General features: G+C 46.8%; 5 protein-coding genes across 6 annotated transcripts in view; 3 read left to right on the top strand and 2 right to left on the bottom strand.

The window, feature by feature from the left end:
- Window positions 1–6,733, top strand: part of slc13a5a (solute carrier family 13 member 5a) — a 10,327-nt gene extending 3,594 nt beyond the window's left edge. Inside the window, exons 4-13 of the mRNA XM_055046507.1 lie at window positions 97–341; window positions 434–595; window positions 1,361–1,550; window positions 1,839–1,961; window positions 2,043–2,255; window positions 4,746–4,849; window positions 4,919–5,040; window positions 5,213–5,374; window positions 5,454–5,591; window positions 5,673–6,733. Coding sequence (XP_054902482.1) covers window positions 97–341; window positions 434–595; window positions 1,361–1,550; window positions 1,839–1,961; window positions 2,043–2,255; window positions 4,746–4,849; window positions 4,919–5,040; window positions 5,213–5,374; window positions 5,454–5,591; window positions 5,673–5,801 — 1,588 coding nt within the window. The 3' untranslated portion in view covers window positions 5,802–6,733. The remainder of the gene's footprint in view (window positions 1–96; window positions 342–433; window positions 596–1,360; window positions 1,551–1,838; window positions 1,962–2,042; window positions 2,256–4,745; window positions 4,850–4,918; window positions 5,041–5,212; window positions 5,375–5,453; window positions 5,592–5,672) is intronic.
- Window positions 6,734–7,651: 918 nt separating this feature from the next.
- med31 (mediator complex subunit 31) lies at window positions 7,652–9,668 on the top strand. Its single transcript, XM_055046860.1, has 4 exons — window positions 7,652–7,832; window positions 8,168–8,242; window positions 8,610–8,706; window positions 9,267–9,668. The coding sequence occupies exons 1-4, from the start codon at window positions 7,823–7,825 to the stop codon at window positions 9,478–9,480; spliced, it is 396 nt and encodes a 131-aa protein (XP_054902835.1). The 5' UTR covers window positions 7,652–7,822; the 3' UTR covers window positions 9,481–9,668.
- Window positions 9,669–9,786: 118 nt separating this feature from the next.
- Window positions 9,787–14,197, top strand: LOC129370700 (uncharacterized). Of its 2 annotated transcripts, XM_055046859.1 has the most exons (9): window positions 9,787–9,966; window positions 11,016–11,264; window positions 11,341–11,479; window positions 11,553–11,695; window positions 12,304–12,356; window positions 12,435–12,559; window positions 12,678–12,785; window positions 12,898–13,107; window positions 13,172–14,197. In XM_055046859.1, exons 2-9 carry the CDS (start codon window positions 11,062–11,064, stop codon window positions 13,481–13,483), a joined length of 1,293 nt encoding a protein of 430 aa, XP_054902834.1. In that variant the 5' UTR covers window positions 9,787–9,966; window positions 11,016–11,061; the 3' UTR covers window positions 13,484–14,197. The 2 variants fall into 2 exon arrangements, with proteins under 2 accessions (XP_054902834.1, XP_054902833.1); XM_055046858.1 differs by having other exon boundaries at window positions 9,787–11,264.
- A 390-nt stretch (window positions 14,198–14,587) lies between these two features.
- LOC129370731 (P2Y purinoceptor 3) lies at window positions 14,588–20,628 on the bottom strand. Its single transcript, XM_055046902.1, has 4 exons — window positions 20,427–20,628; window positions 20,182–20,343; window positions 18,080–18,659; window positions 14,588–16,049 (listed from the first exon to the last, which is right to left on the bottom strand). The coding sequence occupies exons 3-4, from the start codon at window positions 18,529–18,531 to the stop codon at window positions 15,152–15,154; spliced, it is 1,350 nt and encodes a 449-aa protein (XP_054902877.1). The 5' UTR covers window positions 18,532–18,659; window positions 20,182–20,343; window positions 20,427–20,628; the 3' UTR covers window positions 14,588–15,151.
- Window positions 20,629–20,700: 72 nt separating this feature from the next.
- im:7136398 (schwannomin-interacting protein 1) lies at window positions 20,701–23,687 on the bottom strand. The gene is made up of 7 exons (XM_055046903.1): window positions 23,356–23,687; window positions 22,851–23,007; window positions 22,520–22,605; window positions 22,225–22,309; window positions 22,001–22,114; window positions 21,758–21,875; window positions 20,701–21,213 (listed from the first exon to the last, which is right to left on the bottom strand). The coding sequence occupies exons 2-7, from the start codon at window positions 23,001–23,003 to the stop codon at window positions 21,119–21,121; spliced, it is 651 nt and encodes a 216-aa protein (XP_054902878.1). The 5' UTR covers window positions 23,004–23,007; window positions 23,356–23,687; the 3' UTR covers window positions 20,701–21,118.
- Window positions 23,688–24,531: the final 844 nt, after the last annotated feature.

Genomic DNA, 24,531 nt, shown 5'->3' with positions numbered 1-24,531 from the left:
TTTTAGGTCAAAGGTCACTTGTTAAATATTAACAATAGCAACGTTAGCAATTAATGTTTCTGTATGGGTAAAACCCATTTTCCTCCATTTCTACAGATTGATGCTGGGGTTCATGGGGGTGACGGCCTTCCTGTCGATGTGGATCAGCAACACAGCCACCACCGCCATGATGGTCCCCATCGTACAGGCCGTCCTCGATCAGCTCCTTGGCAATAGAAAAAAGGTTGGCGTTGCTGTGGAGATGGTGAAGATCCAGAGCAGGACTGTGTCTGTGCAGCAGGAGTGTCAGCAGAAGACCATCAGCATCGAGGAAATGGCCGACCCAAACATCCCAAACAAAGGTACGACACAGTCCATCCGGCTGATTCTGCCAATCTGTCCTGGATCCTCAAGTCAGTTCATAGTTCAACTGATGTGACCAATTCATTTCTAGATCTCAACCTGTCAACTAATCATAGTCAATCAGAGGACGCCATCAGCCCAGAAGACACCAAGACACCTAAGCAGGAGGTGATATCTGGGCATCCGACAGCCAATCAGGACGTTATCAAACCAACACCCCAGGACAAGCCTCCGTCAGACAGCAGCAGTCCAGGTGAGTTTGAACAGTTATGAGTGCATGGGCACCAGGACCAGGATGGTTCCCTTTTACCAGCTACTGCAGTGAAAGGTTCTCAATAAACAAGTTAATTTCAAATCAAGTCATTTCATCTTTTAACAAAGACTGAACCAGATCATTACTGAACTGGTCAAAGTGATCACATTAATGCTTAAGGTCAGATTAATTTCCTGCAGCTGGATAATAAATGCTTCTGCCAGAAAGTAACAAATTTTTCTTTGACTGATTAAAAGGAGAAAATTAAAAGTATTCCTCCTAACTGACTGGATTCATCAGGATTTAACGATAAATAAAACAGAGAACCATCAGCGTATGGATAGACAGATACAGAGCCCTGTGGCACTCCATGACTATCTGCTGTGTGAGAGACGTTCATCATCTTCATGCCATTATCCTGAAAACATCACACCCTTGAGTAGCAACTATTGTCCCATTTTTAAATATCACCACTAAAGACAGATTGAATCCCAACAATAAGGTTTTAAACAAAGTCTCCTTACATTCTCACAAGAAGATGAGTTGAATGGAGAAAGTAATCTGGCATCAATGAAAGTTTATCCAGAGCTGAAGGTTGTGACTTCTGGCAGTTTTGAAGCCTTTGTAATAGACCAACCAGTGAATACTTCCTATATCAAAGGACTTACACATAAAGGAGCTGATTCTTGTGGTGATCATGTTACTGTAACAGGTCAAACAAGGAGCCACGAGAAACGTCCCTAATGTCGGACTCTTTGTGCTCAGTGGTTCTGACGGTGGAGACCAACCAGGCTACACCTCAGCTGGAGCTGGAGGAGCTGAGTGATGAAGATGAGGAGAAGAAGAGAATGAGCAAAGGTCTTCTTCTTTCCGTGTGCTACGCTGCCAGCATCGGAGGCATCGCCACCCTGACGGGAACCGGGCCTAACCTGGTTCTGATCGGACAGATGAGCCAGTAAGAACCGACACTAAACCCAACCTCAGATCTGACCAGAACCAGAGGTTTTAGTCCCGGTGTTGCTGCTCCATTGACCAGCTGCTAGTTAGATACACAAATAGCTCCAGTTTTCCATTCCTAGTCATTCAGTAGCTTTAATAAGCTGACGCAGAACCAGCTGACCCAAAAGCCACTGATGGAGGATCTGTCAAAGTTCTTTCAGTGAACGGACTCCACTGGGATCTCCAGATTAAGGCGGTTTCAACTTCCCAGCAAACGATTGTCTCATTTCTGTCTTCTGTGCAGACTGTTTCCTCAGAACGGCGATGTGATCAACTTTGCATCATGGTTCGTGTTTGCCTTCCCCACCATGTTGTTGATGCTGACGCTCGCCTGGTTCTGGTTGCAGTTCCTCTTCGTCGGCTGGAAGTTAGTCGCTCCTCCAAAACAGAGACAGACGGCTCGTCTTGCCCGCAGACCCCTGAACTCCTTCTGTTGTTTCCTCTGCAGCCTGAAGAAGACCTGGGGCTGCGGCTCGGGCCAGTCCCACAAGGAGAAGGCCGCGTACGACGCACTCAAGGAGGAGTACAGGCGGCTGGGACCCATGAGTTACGGTGAGATCAGCGTCCTGGCACTCTTCGTCCTCATGGTGATGTTGTGGTTCACAAGGGACCCTCGCTTCATGGACGGCTGGGCCACCCACGCCTTCAACGCCAAAGCAGAGTGAGTAGTTGTGGTTTATACTGGAGCAGTAGCGAGATTTAGCATTTTGATTCAAACTGGTCCTGGGTTGAAATCCAGATCTTTCAATCTGGATCCTGTTCAAAGTGGAAATGAATGGCTCATTTCTACAGCAACGTGAAGTTCTAGATGCATGAGGCCTGCAGACAGAACCAAGCCCAGCATGATCCTGTAGCTGATTAGTAAACCGTCTCCTTAAGGTCTTCTTCACACATCCTAGTCTCCAGTCCACTGAGGCAAAGCTCTACAAGTCGTTGTTCACTGGGCTTCACTAGTGCCCACTAGTGTTCTCTAGGGTCCATGAAGTGTAAAACATGAATAAAGGTCAGAGGAATGAATGAATCCACACAGATCGCGCCTCAGGCCAAAAGCGTCCTGAACAAACAGGAACCAGAGGTGCAGAACAAGCACTGGAAACGTGTCTGCGGTTTCAAACACCAACTTTGACCCATGACTCTGCACTGGCTTAGCTGCTCGGCTGACTGCAGCTCAAAGGCCAACTTTATGCACTTCGGTAGGACACAAAGTCTGACATGTAATATTAAACTGAGCTTCACTGTAAGATAAATATTCCTCAGTGAAAGGGCGGACCACCAGGACGCTCCTTACAGACAACCAGGAGACACTGGAGTTGGACTGTTGAATTTAAAAACAAGTTGTTCTAGTTTCAGCTGCCAGACCCAAATATCAGAAGCAAAAAGGCCTAATACCAGAAAATGAAGGCCGATGAGAGGAGAACATCCTACAGCTGTAAAGCTCAGAGTGTTTCCTCAGGTCAGGGTCAAATGTGATGACATGATGCAAACAAACTGTCAGAGGACAAAGTCCACGAACTGTCCAAAACGTCCAACAATATCAGAGGACACAGCAGAGACCCTGATAAAAAGAACATCTGAAAGAAGCTTTGGAGAAGAATAACATTACAGAGGACAGGAAGTGCTAAACCCAGACAGGCCCAAGGTCTAAACTCCAAAACTCAGAAAACTGCCACGTACTCAACTCCCGGCAGTGTGAAGTCTTTAAATCTCACTGTTTGATGTAGAACAAAAGTCCTCACACCTGGGACCCTTTCCACCCTTTGTCCCATTTAACTGCACGGATTGTGTGACGGCGCTCAGGGGCCAGCATGGCACTGGTCTAACTGGTGGGAAGCTTTGTTGAGCAACTCTGAGCAGAACTGGAAGATTTTGGGAAAATTCCTATAAGTCGGAGCTGATGCCCAGCGGCGGGACCCAGCAGGGTCTGTTGGATCAGAACCGTTCAGCTGCAGGTCGTACAAACAAACGGGTCAGATTTTTCCTCTGCAGGACCTGCTGTGACCTTCAGCTGAGGAAACAGCAGCAGGGACCTGCATGACAAGGAGTCGCCTGATTGGTTCAGATGTTCAGAGCTCAGATCGCTACCCAGGTAATGCTCTAGCCGTGAGTCCAGATGTCTGGCCTTCACCCCAACCTGCTGCGGAACCACAATAACTTCAAGTTCATTCCAACTGCTCAGTGATTCTGGGGTTAAAGGTCAAACATTAGATCACAGGAAAATCTGAATCTGGAAAGAATCTGGATCTGAACAACCCTTGATCCAGTTTCCATTTCTCATGACTGTATCATCATCACAACATCAGTGTGAAAAATATTCACATGCCAAAAGACCATTTTTATTAGTGCAGTGATACAGAAGTCACACAAGTCAGAATCCGGAAGTGATCCGCGCCACTGAACCGCCATCTTGGCAGGAGAGTGCAGTGCAGAGCGTAGATGTCAAAAACTGTCTTTGACTAATAGCTGTAATTACTTACATTGTTCATAAATATGATAGGAAGAAGGCAAGAGTTAGTTCGGAGCTTGTGGTTGTTCATTGTTTTCATAGCAACTCCACAGCTACTGCCATGACAGCTAGTTATGGATGCCTACCAACATGGCAGCCACAACGTTCCTTGAAGTGTGACGTCACATGAGAACTATGTAGTGATGGCTGATATATTTTACAAGTTCTGGATCCTGAGGTTCTGCTAATATTGTTCCCACCTCACCAACAATGACATCTAGTGTTTTATACCTGGTAAAGAACCAGGACCAGAACCAGGACGGCTCCGGATCCCGGTCATGTTAATGAGCTCAACTGAGACCTTTTATTCAAGACTGGAAGCCCTCCAGAGGTCAGAGGTCAAATAGAGAGACACTGCCACGTAGAGACAGTGTGTACATGTCCCAGTATGGACCGGGTCGCTGAGTGTGTGCAAACAGTTGGGCCATTCATACCGGGTCCATAAAGTCCAGACTGCAGCTGATCAGGAGATCAGAGACATTTCCCACGTTGACAAAAGCCCAATTCTGCTGGGTTCTGCTGGGTTCTGCTGGGTTCTGTGTGTGTCAAAACCTGCAGCAAATTGACTGCAAGCTGTGTGTGTTTGCCTGGTTCCGTCTGGTTCTGTAGGGTTCTGTGAGTTCAGTCCGGTTCTGTGCGTCTCCGCAGGTTCGTCACCGATGCCACCGTCTCGTTGTTCGTCGCCATCTTGTTGTTCGTCCTTCCCTCTGAGCCGCCGCGCTACCTCTGCTTCTGGCGGGACTCCGACTCCGGTAAACCTCGCTCAGCACACACACTTCCTGGGATTCACATGTAGTCAGAGCTGTTTCTCCTCCAATCAGGGAGCCGGCTGTCTCGGGGCCCCACCTCTCCGCTGCTCACCTGGCAGGTGACCCATGACAAGATGCCCTGGAACATCGTCCTCCTGCTGGGGGGCGGCTTCGCTCTGGCTAAAGGCAGCGAGGTGAACTTTCCCACAAAAGGTCTGGAGTTACATTCCAGAGAAAATTCAGTGAGCAGGCAGAGACACGTCGCAGTTTAAATTCCTCGGTCATGACCTCATCATGTTGCAGGCCAATCACTTTCCAGAACAGCGAGGCTCCTGGGAGGAATCATGTCGGTTTCCATGTTTACAGGTGTCCGGTCTTTCCCGCTGGCTCGGCGCTCAGATGACGCCGCTGCACTCCATCCCACCGTGGGCCATCGCCATCATCCTCTGCCTCCTCATCGCCACCTTCACGGAGTGCGCCAGCAATGTCGCCACGGCAACGCTCTTCCTGCCCATCCTTGCCTCCATGGTAACAGTTGCGGGATGCCGACAGCTGCTTGTGGTCGGCGCAGAGTAAAAGCAGGTTTTGTTTTTGTGTTCTGGTCCAGTCCCAGTCCATCAGGCTGAACCCGCTCTACGTCATGATACCCTGCACTCTCAGCGCCTCCTTCGCCTTCATGCTGCCCGTGGCCACGCCCCCCAACGCCATCGTCTTCTCCTCCGGTTTCCTCAAAGTGTCTGACATGGTGAGTGCTGCCCGTGGCCGTGAGAGGAAAGGAAGAGCCACAATACTAACCTGCTGTTGTGCTGCACGGCGCCCCCCACAGGCTAAAACCGGCGTGGTGATGAACATCATCGGGATCGGCTGCATCACTCTGGCCATCAACAGCTGGGGGCGCGTCCTGTTTTCCCTGGACTCTTTCCCCTTGTGGGCCAACATCACTTCCCCGGTGTAGAACCCACAACCTCCTGCCAGCCGGGATCCTCCAGTCCTGAGCCTCCGGACGCAGAGTTCTCCGAAAACCGCTCCCAGCTTTACTTCATCTTCACGGTTTCAGAGAGAATTCAGGACTTTTTCCTCGTCCAATGTTTGTCAATGTTATGGCCTCAGAATACTGTGCAGGGGGATGCTTCCCTATCGCTGGAGGCTGCATCCATTCTGAATCCAACTACTGAATAACGACACACTGGCTCCGAGCTACCAGATCCAGCAACTGAGCAACCAGATCCAGCAACTGAGCAACCAGATCCAGCAACTGAGCTACCAGATCCAGCAACTGAGCAACCAGATCCAGCAACTGAGCAACCAGCACTGGCAAATAAGAAGGAAGCTACTCACTAGTTTTAGCTTTGGAGGGATTGGTCACCATCTGGATTGATTTCTTACTTCGCTCTCCATTAGCATAGCCTAGCATTAGCATTCAATAGGTTGGATATTATATGCCAACAGTTTTCTCAATAAAGTCTATAAAAGTGTAAGAAAGAGGTAACAAGTCTTTGCATGCTAGTTGTTTGCCTATCTAAGGCTGATACTAGCTTCTCCACAACTACTTCCAGCCAATCTGTGCTAACAGGACACGAGTTCCTCCTTCATTACATCACAAACCTTTCTCATTTCCTGACAGATTTCCTAAAAGCCCCACAAAAGCATCATGTTTCCCACCAACTTCTTGGTGAGTGTTGGTGCAGGTTTCACCACTGCAGAAGCAGTGGTGTAACGAAGAGGTTTAATTGGATTCAAATGTTTCTCTGTGTTAGCAAATCTAAATATTTATAGATACTTTATTATGTACATACTGTATGTAATTTGCAGAGTTTTCTATCGTCATGATCCCAAAAGTTTTATATGTAAAAAAAGTTAATCTGTAAATAAACGTGACAAAATTCACTGGGTTTGTGGTGTTGTTTCATCCAAACAGCATTCAGAACGTCCACAGACAGTGTTTTGTAATAATCTAGTTAAAGAATATTAAAAATCATGCACCTTTTAATCTCTGCTCACCGTTGGTAAAGACCGAATGCCTTCTAACATACATACATCTAGAGCATGTATCATTGGCATTGCAATGAGATGACACCTATTTCAGTTTGGCATAAAAATAGCTGGTTAGACATGTTGTTTTCTATAATTCTTATACTTCCACAAGTTGATTTTAAGCTTTTCAAGGATGAAAAGCTTAAAAGGATTTTTCAGTGGGTGATCTTTATAATTGAACTTGAGACACGTATACTGGTCTGGGTCAAATTGACCTGCTGATTAAAAACTTTTGAGTTTCCACTCAGTGTGTGTGGAGTTTGTCAAACGTTGTATGAACACCTGCTTTCTCGCAGTTTCCAAGTGAAGTAAAGAGAATAGTGAGAAAGTGGGCTTGTGTATGTGTGTGCACATGTGCATGTATGTGTATGGTGGGGTGTTTGTGCATGTGTGGGGTGAAATATGGTTCAGAGCTGCAAGGAAACTTATAGAATTGGACATTTTTTAAAATCTTTTTTACCCTTCAACTTTATTGTCGGGTCTACTTATTATCTGTGTAATAAGTAGATTAGTGTAAAACTAATAAATTTTCAATTTATATGTGGAGAGCACCTATTAAGATAAATGGAAAAAGTTTCATGAAAATAAAATACTTCCAACTATTTTTAAAAAATGCTTAAACTTTAAAACGGGTCAATTTGACCCGCAACGTAACAGGAGGTTTTCCTTCAATCCTTACTTGCTTTCCATTTCTCAACCCAGTTCAGTCAGCCCTCTGTGGCTGTTAAATGTCTCCCTCTGGTGTCCAGACACTGAACAACACAAGCCGTAAACTGAAATAAAAAGTCGTGGAGACACGACGGTTATATCGATGAATGTTTGATGGCGGACAGCTAACCCCAACAAAGATCAACTCTCTGCGTTTTAAAGACTCTATTTACCAGCTTTTTGGTCAGATTACATTTTTTATTTCCGTAATCTGTTCAGGGAATCCGTGTTGCCATGGAAACTGGTTAGTGGACACTTTTGTTGTTGTCTTCCGTTGTGACAGCAGGCTAAGCTAATTGTTTAGATGATTTCATCATTTTAAAAACAATGAAAGGGTGAAATATGCTGCGCCGGTGGTTAAGGAATCCTGTAAAGTTTTATTATCCAGTGTTTTTAGTTAGCTAGAAGAGTTTTATGTCGAATAAAAAGAAATCACCCTTAAAAGGATGTTTATTAAAACGGAGTCTGGTGGAGAGAGCAGGAGCTGACGGTTAAATAGATCATTTTCAACTTTAAAACGGGTCAATTTGTCGATGCTGCTCGCTGCTGAGTCAGGTTCTGTTTTGTTCTGTCCTCCAGACGATCAGGCTAAGAACCGGTTCCAGTCCGAACTGGAGTTCGTCCAGTGTCTGGCCAACCCGAACTACCTGAACTGTAAGTGACCCGGTTTCAGTCACCAGTGGAGCAATAAAGGAACATTTCACCAGTTTAACTGAAGTACTGGTTTAGTCTGAGCAGAAGATGAACCAAACCCAGACTGGTTCATCTGGAAGAGAATCAAAAAGTTTTTATATGATCCTGCAGGTCCTGCAGAATCTCAATCAGAACCGTTTGGGTTTCACCAGACTGACCTGTAGTAACTTTTAGTTAGTGTTGGATCCTTTCTGACTCAGAACCAGGTAGATTCTGTTCAAAACTAACTGGAGATACATAACACAAATAGCATGGGGGTTTGTGGAGCCGGTTCTGCTGTAGAACCCGTCCGTCTGCGGCTGACCTGGTTCTTGTGTTTGTGTTGTAGTTCTGGCCCAGAGAGGGTTCCTGAGAGACCGACCCTTCATCAACTACCTCAAGTATCTCCTATACTGGAAGGAACCCGAATACGCCAAGTTCCTCAAGTAAGCCCCGCTCCAGAACCTCTGACCTGGGTCCAGTTGATTCATCAGCACCGGCTCCACAGTGGAACCATGACCGCCGATCCAAACCGGGTCAGAACTCTTGGAAGGTTCTTCAGACCTGTTCAGGTTTTAAATCCAATTCAATCAGCAGTTCTACTGAAACGGTTCAGATTGTGGGTTTAAATGTTGGTTCCAGAGAACCAGAATTAGGCCTGATCCGGATTCTAGCGAAGGAATCATCCAGAGGGGTTCTGGACGACCTGGTTTGGTTGAGAGGGTAGAACCTAAACCTGAACCTGGTCCATCCCTGATGGGGTTTATGGACTCTGATGGACTCACACAAGTCTTACTCCTCTAGTCCTACTTTACTTAATTCTTCTTTCTCTAGATATTCTACATCTAGATTGCCAACATCTAAGTATTGTTCTATTTGTGTTCTTTATTTAGTGATTCTTCCAGTTCCTCACTTAGTTGGTGTAGTTCTTCTAGTTTCTGTAGTTTTTCTTCTTCTCTACCTCTCAGTGGATGATCCAGGTGTTCACTGCCCCCTCTCCCTGCAGGTACCCCCACTGCCTCCACATGCTGGAGCTGCTGCAGTACGAACACTTCAGGAAGGAGCTGGTCAACGCTCAGTGTGCCAAGTTCATCGATGAGCAGCAGCTGCTGCACTGGCAGCATTATTCCAGGAAACGCACGCGGCTGCAGCAGGCACTGGCAGAGCAGCAGCAGGCGCCGCAGCAGCCGCCGCAGCACGGCAACGCCTCGGCCAAGTGACAGACGTCGTTTGTGGACGGACGCTGACCGGGTCAGAGCCGGCTGGAGTCTTGATTGGGACAGAGCTGCAGCAGGCTGAAGGTTTTCAGAGCTGCAGCAGGCTGAAGGTTTTCTGGCCTGCTGCAGCAGTGTTTACTTCCTGTTTCTGCTGCCTTTCTTCTTCTTTTGTAATAAAATGTTTGGGTTCAGTTTGTTTCCGGTCATTTTGGCGCAGGTAAAAGGAAAAGAACTTATTATATCTCTTGACATTAAAAACTTAATTTAAAAAGTGAAAAACAAAAAAGTAAAATGTATTTTTGAAATATGATCAGTAACAGTAAATGTGTTTTGTTGGGACCTTTATTGTGAAGGATACAGAGCGGAAGTTCCTCTGTTACATCGTGAACGCGGTGAACCATTCTCTCTGTAACACTCTGCTTCCGTTATCGACCTTCCGGCGTTGTGAAGTGAATCGCGCCCCGGTAGAAACGCGCCTTCCGTCTTCAGGTACGTAGAGCAGCAGCGGAATCAAGCTGGACGTTAACACTCTGTACCGGATGAGTTTATCGATCATTACTGATCAACGTGACTGATCACCGACTATGTAAACTGTAAAGTGCTCAGCGCATTACTGTTGACAGGATAGCCACAGGCTGAAAAGTGTGGACGGTTCTGTTCGGGGAACCCTCCACAGGCCCCCCTCCCCCTCATGTTGTCTTTCGGCAGATTCTGGCGGAGCTTTGATTCTCCTTTTAGATGTTCTGGTTCTGTTTTTCTGCTGATTCGTATCCGGTGCATTAAAGTCGATCGGTTCTGTGAATCAGTGACCCCATGGTTTCCTCGGTCTTGTCTTTCCGAGGACAAAGTCCAAACTGGGTCCAGTCAGATGAGTGAGGTTATGAAACCAACCGATGTCCTGTTGAGTAATAAAAACACAAAGTTAACAACAAATAAAAGTTCTGTATCACTAATATCACACTTTTCCATTACAAATAAAATAACCTTATTTATTATACTTTTAAAATAAATATTCTTGTACAACAATAAAAAAGCAACTCAATTTTACACCCCTGATGTGTTAGCTTCCGCTAAATATCATGTTGATGTAGCGGTTTAGCATTAGCCTTAGCGTACACTAAACATGTTGTTTAGTGTACAACGTGTTTAGTGGTAATACATAGTGGTAATACCTATGTATTACCACTTAATACATAGGTATTAAGTGGTAATACCTATGTACTACCACTTAACATGTTACATTTAGCTTACACAAAACATGCACATTTAGTGCTTTAGTATTAGCTCATACAAAATATGCTGATTAAGCCATTTAGCATTAGCAGAACTAATGTTTGTCATTAGTGCTTTAGAGTTAGCACAGATAGCTCTTTGGTCAGCAGTGCCCTCCACTGGATGGGGGTGTACGTACATATTTGAACCTGTGAGGATCAAAGACAATCCCGAAGCAGAAAAACATCCCAGAACAAGTCTCCATGGCGACGGAGGTGTTGTGGACCCCATCCGGATTTCTTTAATGTGGGAATGTTTCTTTCCAGGCATGGGAATGTTTTTTTCCAGGTGGGTCTGAACCGGAACCACAGGATGCTGCAGCGGGTAGCGGTGGTCGGAGCGGGGGCGGCTGGACTCTGTGCGGCTCGCCACATCCTGGCCCGCCCCGTCAGCTTTGCCCCCCCAGTGGTGTTTGAGCTCAGTGGGAATGTGGGTGGGACCTGGTGCTACGAGGAGCGAATCGGGACATACCCCAACGGGAGACCGGTGCTCAGCAGTATGTACAGGGACCTCAGGTAAGGTCACCTGTCCTTCAAAAGGGGGATCAGCTGACTCCTCATGAGTTGTGACCCAGTTCTGATGTTCAAACAGAACCAACCTGCCCAAAGAAGTGATGATGTTCCCTGATTTCCCCTTTGATCCTGAGCTGAGCAGCTTCCTGTCCCACCAGGAGGTCCAGCGGTACCTGGAGAGGTACTGTGAGAACTTCCGGATCCGGCCTCACATCCGGGTGAGTCTTCCCGCTGATCCCGGAGTCCAGTAACCATCCCAGTCAAGATAACTGATTTATCCTCCATCACCAGTTTGACACAGCGGTAGAAAACGTCACGCCTGTTTCCACGACAACGGAGAACAGGGAGAGCAAGGTCACATGGGAAGTGACATCGTCAGACTCAACGGGTCATCAGAAAACTGAGACATTTGATGCAGTGTTCATCTGTTCAGGGTGCGTAGTGGGTTGCTACCATGCATGGTATCATGGCATGATAATGAAATAACAAGATGAAGCATGTTTTCATATGGGCTATAAACTGTTAGCATCAACAAACCCACTCAGAGTATTGGCTCACCTCTGTTGGTTCTGCCGGGTCTCTCTGGCTGATCCAGTGTAACGCTGAGCTCTTTGGTCCGTCATCGTGAATTTGCCTCAAGCCGTCATGCGAAGGTGGTGCAGGGCAACAGAGGTCGGTATAGAGGCCATCAACATGACATGAGTCTCTAACTAACCCAATCCTCAATTCTGCACCTCATAAAGGTCACTGACATTGACGATTGCTTCGGTTTCTACTCTCCTCGTGACACATTGTGGGTATCAACACAATTGAATTTATCACTTAGCCTTTGATACTGTGCTGGTTTGATAAGTTAGAACCAGCTACCGCTAAACATTGTGTTGGTGGAAAGCTTCAGCTTATCATTTTCTAACCACAGAATTACAGGAACACCTTATGGTTCCTGTACGTCTTAAAAACAGAATGTTATTCTGCCTCCTGCCACCGGGGGTCACTGTTGCTCCAACCTAACCTCTCAAAGGTTTAACGTCTGTGTCCTCAGGCATTACTCGGACCCTCACATCCCAAACATCCCGGGGATACAGAACTTTAAAGGTACAGTGTTTCTCTGAGTCAGGGATGGCAGCAGGTCAAACAGAGTAAAGACTTTCGATAAACGCTGTGTGTCTGCAGGAACGGTTCTCCACAGTCACTCGTACCGCTTCGCCGAGCCGTTCTCGGGTCTGACGGTAGTGGTTCTGGGAGCTAAAGCTTCTGGGCTGGACATTTCCATTGAGCTGGTCAAGGCTGGAGCCAAGGTACCATCAGAGTTCATTGAAACTATGAACCATTTTTAACTTGGGGTTCTCCAGAACTTACTGGGTCTTCCGATGACATCAGTCCAAATCGATGAATGAGAAAGCGTTTTCTCTGCAGGTGACTCTGAGTCACCGGAACCCTCCGCTGACTGTTCCTCTTCCTCCTGGGATCCAGCAGGCAAGCTGCGTGGTGGCGGTCCAGGACGATGGAACCATCCGCCTCCAGGTTAGCCCGTTCTGCAGAACCATCCACTTTGTTCCGGTTCTGGTTCCAAAACCTCAGAATGTTTCATGTTGAGGTGAAACCTCCCTCTGATTGGTTGAAATGTTTCCCTCAGGACGGCTCCGTGTGTCAGGCCGACGTTCTGATTTTCTGCACTGGGTACAACTTCAGCTACCCGTTCCTGGACCCGGCCAAGCTGGGTCTGGAGATCCAGAACCATGTGGTGTCCCCTCTCTACCGCTACATGATGCCTCCCGCCTTCCCTTCACTGATCTTCATCGGCATCTGTAAAATCATATGTCCCTTCCCCAACTTTGACTGCCAGGTGAGCCGCAGCATCCGCTGGTGAAGAACCTTGGGGAGTGATGACCCGTTTCTGGTCTCCTCAGGTCCAATTCGCCCTGGCGGTGCTGGACGGGTCGGTCGCCTTGCCGCCACAGGAGAAGATGGAGGAAGCGGTGCGGAGGGAGCAGCAGAGGAAACTGGAGGCCGGGGTCCAGCACCACCACTTGCTGAAGTTGGACCAGGACCAATGGGAATACTGCGACGCGCTGGCCGGTTCTGCCGGCTTTCCGCCTCTCCAGCCGGCCGTTCGCAGCCTCTACGAGGAGGTCTGGAGGCAGAGACAGGTTCACCCAGAAAACTACCGGGAGATCAACTACAGGCTGTTGAGCGCTACCCGGTGGGAGCAGATCAGCTGATCAGGAGGTCCAGCGGGTTCTACTTGGACCCGGAGAACTTCTCCATCTTGCATGCAATTCTGGTGCCATCTGCTGGTCATGGAGCTAACTCTGCGATTCTATAGCTCAGTAGTTCCCAGACCTTATCATGCCATGGCTCCCCAAACAGAAACCCAAAGCATGTCAAGAAACATCAACCTGCAGAATGTTTTTCTCACTTTTATTCACTATTCAGCAATTACTACATTAATTTATCATAATTTTTTAGGTTTGTAGGGTTTCTCTGCAGCAGTTTTCTGAAGGAACCTGCTGCTGGACCGTTCCTTCAGTTTGTTTTTGGTTAGAAACTTTTCCATTTTGCTGCTATGCTAGCTTAAGCAGCAAAGCACCTCAATGAATCAGTGAGATGAGCATGACAAATAGCATTTTAATAATGTTTTAAAAACTTTTAGAATTATGATTTTAAAACAGATTAGATCATAATTTTTTTATCATCTAAAAAATTATGATTAAAAAATTCTTTGATCCATATTTCTGATGTCGACAAGCGCCTCCTGGTGGCCCCCCTTGGGGCTGCAGCCTCCACTGTGAAAAACACTCTTAGTTCATGTTGCATTTGAAACACTCTATCATAATTATCTCAGGCTTATCATTACTCATCATTATCATCACTATATGAAATAATTTCCATTAATCTGTATTGATGGCATAAATAAAGTTTATTCTGTAAAACTGGTCGTGCAGATGAGTTTATTTTATATTTTATCTCCTGATTTATTTTTTATTTCACCGTCGGCTTTAATTTGCAACTTTTAATAAACATTAAAAGTTGCAAAACACATTAATTCAATATGAATTCATGTTCATTTATTAATGAATAATGATTAATGGCAGATTGATAATAAATGAATAAACTAATAACAGATAAACTCTTCCTGCCAGGATTCACACAGAAACCTGGAGAATGTTCATGATTGGCAGAATGTTACCATGTGGTTTAGGTTTAATTGAAAACATCTAAAGTTCTTAAAGGAGGTTCGGTCTAAGCGGAGATGACCCGATTATTGATCCGTGTGAGAAAACGGATCTTCTTGGTATCATGAAGGATGGACAACAGCTGGAGTCACAAACACTTTAATTCTGACATCAAAACATCCAAACTAATGAGGTCCGAAATTAGAAACAACCTGAGATTAAAACAGCAGGAACACCAAAACCATCACTGGTCCGACCAGAGCCACCGTCGGTCCGACTGAGAGCGGCTCACTCACAGCTTCTGAGGCAAGGTTGGGTTAAATTGTTTGTAATCCACCTTTAATCCCAATCTCCCAATCCTAATCTCACATTGGTGAAGGCAAACCTGTGGAGGTTGTCGGGTCTATCAGGTGCATCTTCTAGAACAATGAAAGTCCAATCCATGATCTCACCAGCTTCCTGCCTGGAGCAATGCTTCATGGGAAATGTTCAGGTAACTTATGATCAGTGGAAGCTGTTAAACACAACAACTGAGGAAACATTTTTATCTGTAGAGCAGGAGGGCCCAGGCACCAGTCTCTGGATCTGTCTCTGCTTCATCACACAGAGCAACATGTCAGTGGGTTGAGCACCAAGTTGCTCATCTTCAAAGACGATTTGTGAAGTTGAGCACAGATCATCTTTGAAGATGATCATGAATCAACTTCAAAGGTCCTAGAAGATGATCCGTGAAGACTTGGATTCATTCTCCATCTGCAGCTCCCTTGCTACCTTCTCGGCCGCATCCTGGTCGTCCTCTCCGCCTCCTTCCTTCCTAAGTATTGTTAATGGCCACCAAAGGGAGCCATTTCTTCTGTCCTGGTGCACTGTTCGTTCCGCTGGCCAGCAGCAGGGGGCGCCTTTATCTCCTGTCAGGAAGTAGAGTAGGGCGTTGAGCCAGGCGTTGCAGGAGGCCAGAGGCCTGGTGACCTTGTAACAGATGGAGACAGCCTTCATGGCATTGCAGCCGCCGAGCTGTCCCCGCCGCAGGAGCAGGAACAACGTCCGGGTCACATGAAAGGGCAGGAAGCAGAGTGCAAACAGCAGCGTGATGGTTACAATGGTTTTAATGGATTTGCGCCGCCTCCGGATGTAGTGGGAGTACTGTGATCCAGAGATGGAGACTGAAGTCCTCTCCCGATCTCGACCTCCTTCAACTGCTCCATCCCCAGTTGATGCATCCTCACCGCCCTCTATTGAACTGGGTGGAGACCGCAAGCTCTGAAATATTGTCTGGACCACCCGAGAGTAGCACCATGCGATAATGACGAAAGGAACGAAGAAGCCCAGCAGGTGAAGGACAATGCCATATGGGACGTACTCAGGAAAGTCCTTATCAATGGCGTCGTCCCAGCAGTTCACATACGTCTCCTCAGTCCTGTTGTCTCCAAACCTCGTCCCCTCAGGTCCAACTGCTACAGAACCTCCTCTAGTAACGTCTCCTGTCTGGGCAAACCTGAAGATAGGACAGGTGAGAACGAAGACCACCACCCATACCGAGGCACAGGTCGCCTTCACCACCCGCTTGCTCTCCAGAGTGATGGTCCTCATTGGATGGCAGATTCCCAGGTACCTGCACACACATCAAGAGTTAGCTTACATGGCCTCGTTCTAACTCCATCAGGGACTAACTGTTGGTGACAGACGAATACTCTTTAGAATACTACATTAGTCTCTCAAGTAATCAATGGTTTTATCAATGGACCACTGCAATGTCTGTTTATACTAAACCAAGACAGGACCACCCAACTCTACGCCAATGTAGAGTAAGTGGTGTCTGATAGACATCAGACACCACTCATATTATACTTGAGTATAATATGAGATATTTTCCATGTCTGCTGACCTTCAGGTGCTCCAGTACCTGCCTGTAAAGCCCAACACACACTCCATAACTACACATTATAATTTGTCTACACCACACACAATCAGAAATTATTAATGTCTCGAATGTTGATGTGTTTATTCATCTCTCACACTGTCCTGCTTCTCTTCAAATAAAAGACACCAGGATACAGGAACTCCTCAGCTGTTTGCAGAGACTCAACATGGCCTGTAGGGAAAGAAGTGCACTCCTGGTATTTGTGGGAAATAAGGGCCATAACGTCCTGAGAACAGCTGAAATCCATGAATGCTCCAAACTGCCTCTTAAAATGCTTGCCACTGCCTATCTTAACAGTTTGAACATCAGGTATACCTTAATATGCATTAATCCAAACAACGGAAACTGTCTGGTACTACCGCAGAAGCACTTGGGCTGCAGCCAATTGGTACCTCTGCAGTCTGTGACTAGGTGAAGGTCCACAGTATTTCACCTCTTACCAGTTATGCAGATGCCACCATAACTACCAGAAGGACTGCATCATGTGAATAAAAGCAGACGACTCCATACACCTTATAATCTGTCCATAAAACCCATAGGCAGGACAAGGAAGAGGCAGATGTTCTGAAGAGTCCAACTGTCTTCAGTTGGACCCTTCAGAACTCCAGGAAGTGATCAGTACTGTAAAAATAAACTAACAGGCAATACAAGTTAAGGTTTAATACCTTCCAGTTTACTGCAGTTTTCTGTTTTCTGTGGTCTAACTTCTTTGTAATGAATGGATGATGATTGATATGGATGAAAACCAAACAAATAGTGCAGAACAAACATATTCGTCAAGATTTCTAGCTTCTTTCATTAAAACTGACTGGCAGGTTCAGCAGTTTTACTGACAGACCCAGGCTCATTGACCCAATGGTCCATCCAACGGGGTCACGCACTGTCAGATTTAATGGAGTGTGACTAAACCATCATTAAGCTTCCAACGGTGGAAAACACTTTGGAAAATCACAGAGTGAAAGGAAATCCACAGGGAGTCAGTGGCTGACCAGCAACACGCTGTTGACTGAACCGACCAAGAATAACAAAACCCAACAAATAACAAAGGGTTCCTCAAGTCGGAAGATTTGCAAAAAAGAAAAGAAAACACATCCAGAGTATTTTCCACGCAGCCTTTAAAATCCTCCAGGAAATGAGTTCAGGTTGTTCAGCAGTTTTTCTGCTTTAATACTAAACTCTGGTGAACTAGGCCAAGGTTCCCCTGGCTTCAAGGCCTCTGATTGGCTCAGAGGTTCCCCTGGCTTCAAGGCCTCTGATTGGCTCAGAGAGCCATAGACCCTCAGACGTTTCGTAGCTACTGTCCACTAGTGACTTACAGTTCAAAGGTAAAAATCATCAAAAATTAACAATACCAGGAATTTACACAAACTGTCCATGAACATGGGCAGGTGTACCTTCCTGGGAGGAACGGACGGAGCTTGTTCAATCGCCTGGATGAGTAGGAATAATTTAGAAAGAAACAGAAATACTTCAAGCATTGAAGGGACTTTCAATGTTTCCAATAAAAAAGGTTCCCCTAAATGTTGGTTTTATTGACTGGAACCAGTGGTGCAAAAAGTGGGAATGGTAAATATGCTACTCTTAGAGGCGTTGCACGAGAATGTGTAAACGATAAGATCAGTAGAAGAAGCACATGGGGACTAAAATGTGTCTGCATTCATATCAGAAAACTGTTTCGCCCCCAACTGGAACCCACAGCTTCATGACGTAGAGCATCTTACCTGTGCACAGAGATGCAGGTGAGGAAGAAGATGGAGCAGTAGAGGTTGAAGTAGAAGAGGAATCGTACGAGGCGACACATGAAGTCCCCGAACACCCAGTGGTCCCTCAGCACGTAGCTCGCCACCAGGAAGGGCAGCGACAGGCCGTACATCAGGTCTGTAGTGGCCAGGTTCACCATGTAGATCAGGGAGGTGTTCCAGCGCCGCCCGCCGCCACCGCCATGGGGCCGGCACGACCGCACCAGAACCACCGAGTTCAGCACCAGGCTGAACAGGAAGGTCAGGGAGTAGCAGACGGGCAGGAAGACGTACTTGTAGGACTCATCGATGCTGCAGGAAGACGGAGGCAGGGTGGAGGAGGTGGAGGAGACAGAGGGGGTGGAGGTGTTGAGGCTCACCGCAGCCAGGTAGCTGATGTGTGGAGTGGAGCTGGAGACCCGGTCCAGACCCATCACGAACCTCTGAGGGTTAAAGGTCAACCCGATCCGAATCCACCAGCATTGTAACGTCCAAGTTCCATCTGTCTGTCTGTCTATCTATCTGTCTATCTGTCCGTACCTGGCGCCGGACCGATCCGGACCTGATGGACACAGAAACAGCCTCATTAGTGGTTGCAGCTTGTTGTGCGTCCTGCCGTCGTGTTCTGCTGATGAAGGCTGCGTCTCGCTCCATTAGCTCCTGAATGATTAACGCGGTTTTCCGGAAGCCTCTCCTCCCCGTCCAGCAGGTCGGTTCCAGCTGCTGGAGCGTCTGGGTCAGGGTTGCATCCAGAACCAGTCCAGAATCAGCTCAACGCTGACGGACAGGTCAGGTGGAAATTCTCTAGACTTCCTGTTGGATCTGCCACTGATGGTATCAACCAGGCAGTTTCTCATTTCTGTGAACAAGTCTCAAATTCCTTGGAGCTGCCATGGAACTGACTCTCTGCTCATGGCATCATGGCGTACTGTACGGGTTTCTGCTCACTCATCCTGACCATCGTTTAAGCAAAGGACTCAACATCCAAACTGGTTGAACAAGTTGCCATAACAAACATATTTATATATTTTCCTGAACTGGTGAGTCCGGACTTTTTTTAAGTAAAGCTTCAAGTCGACAAATGATGAGCCCTCTGGTTGAACATCCAGCTGGATGATGGATGTTCGTTGTGATGTGAATTATAGTTTGGCTCCCAGCAGCAGGAATGTCAGGATGTTTAGGAAAACTGTCATTCCTGTAGAGCTGCATGTTCTCCTGTCTCCTGTTCCTGTTTCTACTTCGGTTTCTTTTTGTTGTTGTTGTTGTTGTAGTTTTCTTTCCTCATCACAATCACCTAGTTGATCATCAAATGACAGTAAAAGCTACTGTCATTTGATGACCAGGTGTCCAAAGAGTGGTCCGAGGGCCTTCTGTGGCCCTGATGAATCAACATGTTGATCTTTGAACAAGTTTTTTGTATAATTTCATATGATTTGGTGAATGTAAAGGTTGTCTTTGTGTCTGTTTTTCCTTCTGACTGAGCCAGCAGTTTGCTTTGTTATTTCATGTAGTGCCCAACCGATCACCTTTCAATGTTCAACCGTTTAATAATTGATTTCTGCCTGGCGACAAAATAAAGAGCAGCTCACTCTTTATTTTGACGACGGCTCCTGAACGCCTCACGTTCTGTTGGGCTGATGATTATTAATATTATTGCTGATCAAACTTTATGTTTTCTCAGCCTCCCTCCTCTTCCTCAGATTTGGATCTGACCTTCATCACCTTCATCATGTCTAAATTATTGATGAGCCAGAATGAAACCAAATCCACAGACTGTGGAGGCAGAGGAAGAAGATGAAGAGGAGTAAAAGGAGGAAAAAGATGAAGAGGAAGATGAGGAAGAGTAATTGTGGTTCTGATAATGTCTTATCTTTGAAGTTTCAGATCACCATCATCATCCTCAGATTACTCTGTGATGTTCCTGATGAAGATCTTCTGGAACAACTTTAATCTTCATCACTCGGATCAACACAGACGTGACTTATTGTTCTGGTTCTGATCCATGAATCAGAACCAGAACTTTTTGTTAGAAAGAAGGAAACTCAGCTCACCTTTGCTGCTGTCGCCTCTCTGCTTCTTCTCACCTTCATCATCTCAGCAGCAGTAGCTCCTCCTCTTCCTCCATCATCATCATCATCATCATCCGGCGGCGCTCAATGATCCCAGGCTTCCTTGAAAGCCTCATGGTGATTGTTATCAGAGCAGCAGTTGGAGCAAGAACCGGGCCTCGGTTCAAATGGCTGGTTCTGAAACGATGGACCAACAAAGTTCTACTAGGTCCAGAACCTCCTGAAACTGGACCAACAAGTACCGAACAGAACCAAGATACCATTAAAATGATCTGATCCGTTCAGAACCAGTTTCTGTCTGGTTCTGTTTGGTTCTTCTGGCTCAGAATAGCATCATTTAACTTGTTTCTTCTGATTGAGTCCAGAACCGTTCAGGCTGTCCATCTGTTATCCGATCTGAAGTGAACCCAGTCCTACTGATTCTGATCAGGTTTCCACTGAACTTGGTTCAGAGACAATCAGAACCAGACAGAACCTAAGAGCCGGGTTGGTGTCAGAATCTCCAGAAGAAATGAGCAGAACCGGGTCAGAATCTCATTTTCCTCCAAATATATTTAATACAGACTTAAACAGTTTGTTATTATTAATTCATTGTATATAATAAAGTCACAGTAAAACTTTCCTCAGTTTTTCACGTTTGTTCAGATTCATGAATAAAATAGAAACATGAATATAGTTTAATATTAAACTTTAACCTGAATCTGATCAGAAATAAACACTGAGTTAAATAAACCTATTGATTCATTTCTAATCAAACTGATTGCTTTCCGGTCTGGGTCGATCAGCGGTTCTCCAGAACCCGCTGAACAGAACCGGAGGTCCGTTATAACCCAGTTCTGGTTCCGTCCAGGCCTTCCGGGTGGTTCTGTTGGACCTCTGTCCGTTGGTTTCCCCCTGGACGGAGAGCGGCATCCCGACCCGACAGCAGCTCGGCCCGGTTCTGGTTCTGGAGTCACGTCAGGTCCTGGACGTCCAGCAGCATGGCGTCCTGCTTGGTCCTCAGCTGGTCCCGGACCAGCAGTTGGGCCACCAGCTCTGCGCTCAGCGCTGGAAGGGAAACATCAGAGCTGTTATTTCTGTTTTTCTACTGGTTCATTGAATGCCACAAGCCTGGCTTAGAGGCAACAGGTGTCATCATGGTAACCATCGAGAACAACTGGAGCTGAAATATGATAGCGCTGTCAGTCATTATCTCTCTCTGCTACCTGCAGCTAGCAGAGGCTAGTTAGCATAACCATCGCTTATGGTGGATAAGCAGTTTTCCTAACAGTAAGTTGATTCTCCAACATGAAGCAAGTTGGAGAAACAACATGATTGTTATGTACTCATAACAATCAGTGCTGTGAGTACATAACACTGATTGACAGCACTAGGCCCCGCCTCCCGGCTCTGATTGGTTGTTTATGGTTATCTCAAAACTAACATGGAGGCGGCTCGAGAAATCTGTAAGAACATTTTTTTTTTTTTTATTTAACTTCCTGCTGGAACTGAAAGGTTATCCTGAGATTTACACCAGATGAGGGAACCGGGTCAGAACTGGTCCCGGCCCAGTTCTGACCCGGTTCTCCTCCAGCTATATCCTGGGTCTCACCGTGGATCTCCTGCTGCAGCGCCCCCCGCAGGCCGATCAGCTGCGTCTCGCTCAGATCCTTCAGCTCTTTGCGTTCCAGATGTTTCCGCTGGGCGACACCACTGCAGCTGGCCTGGCTCTGAGACACACACACACACACACACACACACACACACACACACACACACACACACACACACACACACACACGGTAAGCAGCTGTACTTCCGGTTCTGACCCGGTGGTTTCCGGCCCAGTTTTTACCTCCTGCTGCCTCTGCTCAGCCAGCAGATTGTCTCTCAGCGCTCTCAGAGCTGCTGCCACTTCCTGTTTCAACCCGCTGCCATGGCAACCATTGTGTCCTGCTCCCATGGGAACCTGAGGGGCCCGGAAGGTCAGAGGTCAGCAAACTGCAAAGCAAACATATCTTTGGTATTCTGGAGATGTGGCACAGGTCAAAGGTCATATTAATGATGATGACAATGAACCTTCCTGTCAGCTCCTTCCTCCTCATCATCATCCTCACTGTCACTGTTATTGATGAAGCAGAGCTGCAGGTTCCTGTGGTTCAGTCTGGAACACAGGTCAGAGGTCAACAGAGAGGAAGTCTAGCTTTCTGCTGCTTAGATCCATCAGGAGGTCATTGAATACAGAGGATCTGATTGGCCGGGACAGGGACAGGTATGGGGGGATGGAGAGAGAGGGGGGGGTGGACTAGATAGCGATGGATTCAGGGACAGGGAGAAGAATCCAGGAGAAAAGTTCTGTTGTTGTTATTTTTACCGTGACGTGGAGACAGTGACTCGTCCCCTCCTGATGTCGTCCTCCTCTTCCTCCCAGACATTCTCCGTCCGCAGACCCGTCCTCCTCTGGAGACACAGAACGAGAACCTTCAGTCCTACCCAAACTCCAGAAACACACTTTTCGGTTCTGAAACAATGGACCAACAAAGGTTCTGCTAAGAGGTCCAGAACCTCCTGAAACCGGACCAACGAGAACCGAACAGAACCAAATTAACATCACCATGGCCCTGCTCTAACTGCTGGGGATCATGGGAAATGTAGTCCTCAGCAAACAGACCTTTGACCTCTGATGATGATGTGACCTTCCTCACCTTCTCCCTCCTCTCCTGCTCCTGCTTCTCCAGCTCAGCGATCCGCTGGCTCAGCTCCTCCCAGTGCATGATGGGAAACTCCTGGTGTTCCACTGGGATGTGATTAGAATCCCTCTCCTTCTCCTCCTCTGCTGGCTCTGTTTCTCCCTCCATCCTCCTGGAAACCAACCAATTAGAAACTCAACCAACAGATTTAATTACATCATTATGAACTAACCTTTTAATATCTATCTATCTATCTATCTATCTATCTATCTATCTATCTATCTATCTATCTATCTATCTATCTATCTATCTATCTATCTATCTATCTATCTATCTATCTATCTATCTATCTATCTATCTATTAATTCTAATCTAATCTAATCTGATCTGGTGTAATCTATCGGGTTGGACCCTCCAGGTCCAGCGGGGTGTGTCGCTCCTCTCCCCCGCCTCCGGTCGCCTCTTCTCGGCCGCATGTTGTTTACCAGCAGCGGGGAGAAGCTCCGGAGCTCTGACCCACCTCGCAGTCACATCCAGGCGGCTGCGGATCTCCTCGACATGCCGCCGTCCCTCCGCGGGCCCCGCAGCCCCGCGGGGACCCGCTGCGTGTTTTTGCTCCCGCGCCACGCGAAGCCTCGCAGTTTTTTTTTTTTTTTTTGTCTTCTGTTGTTTCACGGAAACATTGGAGGAAAGTTTGCTTGAAGAGTTGTGGGAGCGGGCCTGGAGGAAGGCTGGAGCCTCCTCTTCCTCCTCCTCTTCCTCGGGCCTCCGCCCACAAACATCCTGCAGGAGGAGGAAGAGGCGCAGGGAGACCTGACTGCAGCTTCGGAGAAAAGCACAGGAAATAATCGGTTATTACTCCCACTCAGCGGCTGGCGGAGAGTGGCAGCATCATGATGAGGGCTGAGCACTGATGACTGCTGAGCAGCATGGCGCCAGAACCGGATGAAACTGTATTTATTCACACATGATGAATTTATAAAATGATTAAGATTCACTTTGATTCTAGTCTATTTTAAAAACAAATTGGATCTGTCAACATTTTGAATAAATTCCCTTTTTCACCATCTAAATGAATGAATCTAGTTTTATGAGTTACTTCTCATAATAATTGTGTTGCAGCTTCTTTGTCTCATGTTTATTATTGTTTTGTGTTGAATATTTTTTGTACTTATTAATTTAAATTAAATTAAATTCATCTGGTTGGAGGAAACGGGTCGCAGAACTATTCCAGAACTCAACAGAAAATGAACTGTGAATTGAGAGTCTGATTGGACTAGACCCAGTACCGAGCCCAACAGAACGCAGCAGAACCTGGAGGATCGCTGGGAGGGTTCACTGGTTCTGGTTCCGCCCGGGCGGTGAAGCGTAACCGGACACCACGTCGAGTTTCACAGATTCACTGACGGCTCGGCGCAGATGGACGGTGATGCGTTCAGGGACCCGGAAATATTCCTGGACCTGGACCGGGCTACGGAATCTCACTGCTGGGCCCAGCCTGAACCTGCCGGTTCCGATTCCGAACCTCATGCAGGGTCAGCTGCAGCAGCAGCATCTGTCACCACCTCACTGTCTGTTTGTTGGCGTTTGGTTCTGATAAAAATCTTTTCATAATAAACTTCAGGTTTATTATATAAATGCACGTTGTCATGGAGATTGTTCTGGCGCTGATGCATCAGATGTTGGATAAAACAAC

The sequence above is a fragment of the Poeciliopsis prolifica genome, unplaced genomic scaffold (assembly GCF_027474105.1).
Source record: "Poeciliopsis prolifica strain line A6 unplaced genomic scaffold, Auburn_PproV2 SCAFFOLD024, whole genome shotgun sequence".
Taxonomy (NCBI): domain Eukaryota; kingdom Metazoa; phylum Chordata; class Actinopteri; order Cyprinodontiformes; family Poeciliidae; genus Poeciliopsis; species Poeciliopsis prolifica.
The sequence above is the reverse complement of the archived record's forward strand: the minus strand, read 5'-3'. Positions and strand labels throughout refer to the sequence as shown.